The sequence below is a fragment of the Vipera ursinii genome (genome assembly GCF_947247035.1).
Source record: "Vipera ursinii genome assembly, chromosome: 1".
Lineage (NCBI taxonomy): Eukaryota > Metazoa > Chordata > Lepidosauria > Squamata > Viperidae > Vipera > Vipera ursinii.
The window spans coordinates 117,334,947-117,340,850 of NC_139512.1; the positions used below are offsets into that span (position 1 = coordinate 117,334,947).

General features: G+C 39.3%; 1 protein-coding gene across 1 annotated transcript; it reads left to right on the forward strand.

Annotated features, from left to right (window-relative positions):
* Positions 1-4,322: 4,322 nt before the first annotated feature.
* On the forward strand, positions 4,323-5,282 carry LOC310641412 (olfactory receptor 5AR1-like; the record flags this gene model as incomplete). Its single annotated transcript, XM_083364452.1, has 1 exon — positions 4,323-5,282. The coding sequence occupies one exon, from the start codon at positions 4,323-4,325 to the stop codon at positions 5,280-5,282; it is 960 nt and encodes a 319-aa protein (XP_083220578.1).
* Between the last annotated feature and the right edge of the window lie 622 nt (positions 5,283-5,904).

Below are 5,904 nucleotides of genomic sequence, written 5' to 3' on the forward strand. Positions count from 1 at the left end.
CATGTATTTTACCAGGCGACACAGATCAGGCAGGCTAGAAATGTAAGTGCCCTCCTAACAAAACCCAAGAACTCTGAGTTTGTTGACAATGTAAATTTTGCTCTCTGAGTTCATGGTGACATAACCCTAACCCTAAGTGGAATTTTCCTCCAATCAGATTTTCCCATGTATTTTATCAGGAAACATAGATATGACAGCCTAGAAAAGTTGGTGCCCTCCTAACCAAACCCAAGTACTCCAAGTTGGTTGGTGATGTCCATTTTACTATCCAAGTTCATGGTGACCTAACCCTAACCCTAAGAGGAATTTTCCACCAATGGGATTTTCGCATGTATTTTACAAGGAAACATAGATAGGGCAGCCTAGAAAAGTCAGTGCCCTCCTAGCCATACCCACGCACTATGAATTGGTTGGTGATGTCCATTTTGCTCTCCAAGATCATAGTGACATAAACCTAACCCTAAGTGGAATATGCCTCCAATGGTATTTTCCCATGTATTTTACACAGGTCGGGCAGGCTGGAAAATTCAGTGCCCTCCTATCCATACACAAGCACTTTGAATTGTTTCGCAATGTTCGTTTTGCTTTCCGAGTTCATGGTGTCCTAACCCTAACACCGTAGTGGCGAACCTGTGGCACGCGTGCCACAGGTGGCACACAGAGCTGCCTCTGTACATATGTGCACCGTCACCCCAGTCCCAGGCCTTCAGCTGGGTTTTATAAAACCTTTTCGCTTAAAAGGTTCTGCTGCCGTGTGCAAAAAAAAGGTTCAATCAATCAATTTCAACCTCTTGCGGGGGAAAAAAAGATCCCGCCATGTTGAAACTGATTGATTGAACTTTTTAGTCCCATCCAGTCTGCCCTTACCATCGCAGCCACGGCCACCCAATGGGCCACACCACTCAATTGGCCACAACCACCCAATTGGCTACACCCACCCAATGGGCCACGCCCACCCAGCACCATACATCAGTGGATTTTGTGTTGCACTTTGGGCACTCGGTCTCTAAAAGGTTCGCCATCACTGGCCTGTATCTAGAGAAAGGACCAAGAAAGACAATTAGAATAGTCATTCCATAGAATTTCCAAAATTAATTTTAAAAAGGAATTATGCCAGAGTATATTGATTAAAGAATTTCATATCTGTTAGAGTGGGATAGTCTTAGATTCACAAGATTCTGTCTATATGGTTTCTACAAATGAAGAACTGAACTTTGGCTGGATTGTTCAAAGTCGCTCTTCAGCTGGGTCTGAGAATTGTTGATTTTTAGCTGGGACTTAAGATATTTACTTAATCATACTGTAGTCTCCAATTAAAACTATCACAACATAGCATGAACATGCAACCAATTATCTCCAGGATCTGAGGTACTGAAGTACATAAGGGACTATATCCCAAGTGATATGAAAAAAGATTTAAGATCTCTGCTCCTATTTACAAGTTTTGTAATAGCAAAGATGCCACTATTTCAACTCCAGGTAAGTTTTAATTACACATGTTTTATACAAATGTTAAGTTTATATTAACAATAACAATCCATACATGAATATACCGAGAAGTTTTTAAACTATACTAAAGTCAGAGCGAAGCTTAATTTCAGTGTTTCAATGGATTTATAATGTTTGTACTTTTGAGATGCTAAATCCTTCTTAAGACTTAATTGCAGATGGATGCGAACAGAGAAGAGAGAAAAATGCATCCATTGCAAAGATCCCTTCAACAAAGTCCCTTTATGAAGAGCAAGCCTGAAAATATTAGAATACAGATCAAATGACTAGAATCAGAAAGATTCTTTTAACAAGACTGGCTCATCTTCATCTTAAGGAATTCTTTCTTCTTCTTGAATATCCGATCCAAGCTTTAATTAAGCTTTCCTGATCTAATTAAGTTGAGTCTTTCTAATTTAAGATCCATGTAAGTCTAAATAAGAATAAGACATCAACTAGAAGTAACATTAATAAAATGTATCAAAGAATGGCAGGAAATTGCTTGGACCATTGTCTTGAAAAATGGAAAGGCTTCCTGCCTTCTTGTCCATGGGATGAATTGTTCAAGGGAGCTCTATAGGGTTTCCCAATTGAAAATCAGCCTCCAGGGCTTCAGTCCATCCAGACACCATCTAAACTCCATAATGAGATCTTTGAAGACATATTTATGACATACATTATGTCTTTTGAGGGAACAATATAACTAGGGTATCCATTTTGCTCTCTGTTTCAATATGTGTGATTTCTTTACTCCTCAGAAAGGGCATAAGATTTTATCTTCCTCCAGCTTGGTTTATAAGAATGTCTAAAGGTTTCTCCTTGACCACAATCAATAGGACCCCAATTACCTGTTTTTCACTTTGCCTCTTTAGAGGAGGTATTGTGAGGTTCTTCGTTAAGAATAATCTTAGCCAAGATATTTTATATTTAACCAAACTGATAGAGGAGGTTTTGTTGGTGCACCTACTCTTCTACTATCTTTTTACATCATTGATCATGAAGAGATGTCAGTGAATATTTGGAGACATCACTTTGCAACAGTTGCACTCCCACCTATTATAAATAACACTGTCAATCTTGAAATATTGATTAATATTCCAAATTGATATCTTTGAAATACTGGTCTAAAATTTATTTATTTATTTATTTATTTATTTATTTATTTATTTATTTATTTATTTATTTATTTATTTATTTATTTATTTATTTATTTATTTATTTATTTCCTGCCTTATTATTTTTACTCAATAACTCAATAACATATCCAACACACCACCCTCTCCTATTTTCCTCACAATAACAACCCTGTGAGATGAATTGGACCTAAAAAGATTGATTAACCAAAGATTATTAAACAGTTTAATGTCTGTGAAGATTCTTAATCATCCAGACCATGGTTATCTCAAAGGTGCTTTTTTCAAAAGGCAACTGTACATGGTTTTTTTCTTGAGGAAGAAATGTTTCGCTTCTCATCCAAGAAGCTTCATCACTTCTGACAGGATGGAGGTCGGGAATGGAAGGATCATATTTGTTTGCAGTTATCTGGTCATTAGCACTCTTTCTGAGAGCCATTGAGCCTCTTGGGGGTTTATCTGTGCCCTCAGAGTCACCTGAATCAGAATGCAAATGGGTGTGGAATCTTTTTGGAACTGCTGAAAGCATTGCATTGCAGACAGGAGATAGGTAGTGTCTTATCTTGTCTATTACAATAGTTCTCTATATCCACATTCTGGATAGAGAGAACCATTGGTTTCAAAGAGTGGTAAAAGAGGCCATCTATGTTAAAGCACATTGATTTGTGCTTAGATTGTAAGCCGCCCTGAGTCTTCGGAGAGGGGCGGGATATAAATGGGATTAAATAAAGCTGAATAAGGTAACAATATGATCCACCTATCCTGTCAGAACTAATCCTTCCATTTCCCCCCCCCCATTCTTTCAAAACTGACAAAGTTTCTTGGATGACAAGTGAAACGTCTTCTTCAAGGAAAAAAACAGTCCAGCTGCCTTTTTAAAAAAGCACCTTTAAGGTAAGTTAATTGAATATCTCTACCTCCTATATTATTTGGCTCCACATAAAAAGAGGTTCAGCTACGAACACAAGCAACAGACACTTTAGGTACAGAAAGGTATGTCACTTGGGAAATATGGAGGAAAAAATTGTGGAAAACCAAACACATGTTTTATTGCACCATAAAAGGGCATGAAATTCCATGTTGTTAGAACATTGAGAGTAATGGAAACCAATAATCTTTTAATGGCTGGTGGGAATTTCATGTGTGGGAATTTCATGTGCTCTATTAGTGCCAATTTATCATCTACCATTCAAAGGGAATATTGGGATAAATGGAACCTAAAATAGCAGATATGCAGTCTTCAAATGACCCCACCTTTCTAGGACATTTTGCAAAGTTTACAAACAGATGGAATAGGAGAAAGTATGGCTGCTAGCACACATAAATGCATTACAGTTTGACACATACTTTTATAGTAATTTATCGACTGTAGCAATATATTAATCGGCACCCTTCATTTGACTGAAATAGAAAACGAAGCAGGTATATTAGAATTTTATATATATTCTCAATGACTACATTGAGAATATATATAAAATTTTGCATAATAAACAAATTTCACCTAGCAAATATGCTGTATGCTGAGTTAGGTATAAGTAGTGTGGTCCCAACCCTCTTGAAAAAAATATAGTTTCTTTTTGCATGAACATAGGAACACAGGTGAAGCCCTAAGTAATATAATATTCTCTCTCTTTACAAGGGATCAGACAGACACTTCAGGATAAGCAAATCACCTGAACCAATCCATCTCTTCAAGAAATCATGGATAAAGGAAATGGTTCTGCCATTACTGAATTCATTCTTCAAGGATTCACAGATAATCCCAAAATGCAGCTGGTTCTTTTTACAGTTTTCTTCTTGGTTTATGTCATCACTGTATTAGGCAATCTGGGGATCATTCTGTTGATTTACATTAAACCCCAACTTCACAAACCCATGTATTACTTCCTGGGTCATCTCTCCTTTGTTGATCTCTGCTGTGCCTCAACCATTGCTCCTAAAATGCTGATTGACTTATTAAGTGAAACTAAAAGGGTTTCTTACAGTGGCTGTGTTACGCAGCTCTTTCTATTTGCTATCCTTGCAGATGCAGAATGCCTTTTGTTGGCTGTGATGGCCTATGACAGATATGTGGCCATCTGCAATCCACTCGTCTATCCAACCGTCATGAACAAAAAGGCCTGCAGGCAAATGATCACTATTGCGTACTTTGCAGGCCTGCTAGATTCAATGATACAAACTTCCTCTACATTCCGGCTATCTTTCTGTAGCTCCAATGTTATCAATCACTTCTTCTGTGATGAGCCTCCACTTCTAATACTCTCCTGTTCTGATACCTATATTAGTGAGATTGTGTTATTTACCTTTGTTGGCTTTGTTGAAGCAAGCAGCATTGGAATGATTCTTGTATCCTATGTTTACATTCTGGCTACAATCTTGAGAATGCGCTCTGCTGTGGGCAGGCACAAAGCATTTTCCACCTGCGCCTCTCATTTGACAGCTGTTGGGATATATCACGGGACAATGCTCTTCATGTACTTCCGGCCAAGTTCTAGCTACTCCATGGACCAAGACAAATGGGCCTCTATGTTCTACACAGTTGTGATCCCCATGCTGAACCCCGTGATCTACAGCCTGAGGAACAAGGAAGTGAAAGACGCTATGTCAAAATCTCTTGACCATATATGGATTTGGAAAGGAAGAAATTTTGTTTTACAATAGCTTGTTAGGGTGGCGATTTGAGAGGGAGGGACATACAAAAGATTTATCTAGAAGGTGTGATAAAATCACCTTGGGTATACATACATTTTTAAAGGATGTGGTCCTAGACAAATTTAATAGGTAACTTAATAAAAATCTCTATTTCCTGACTTCCGGTGGCGGCGCGGCGCCGAAGACAGCCTTCCCGGGCTGCCCGCGGCTCAGCTGTTTGTTTTTTTGCCCGAAACAGCGCCGATCAGCTGTTCGGGCGAAATTGAAGCCCCCTCCTCGGGAGAAGAGGAGGGGGTGAGGCCCCAGGTAGGGGTAGAGTTCTCCGGGGCCACCTGAGCTTGGAGCTTGGGCGGCTGAAGGATTGAACTCCCCCGAAGCCTGGGTTGCTCCCAGCTGGCCGGCGTCTCTGCTCCGAACTTCTTGGAGCAGAGCCAGGCGTCTGCGAACCATCCCTACCTGAAGAAAGGACTATGATTTAAAGGAGCAGGCAGAGCGGTACAAGAGGCAAAGGTGAAGAGGATTATTTTACTATACTCTCTAGCTTGTTGGACTTTTTAAACTTTAAGTGAAAGTGCGTCATAATTGAGGACTAAAAGATGGCGGCGAAACCTCCCCCTAAAACTCTTCGGAG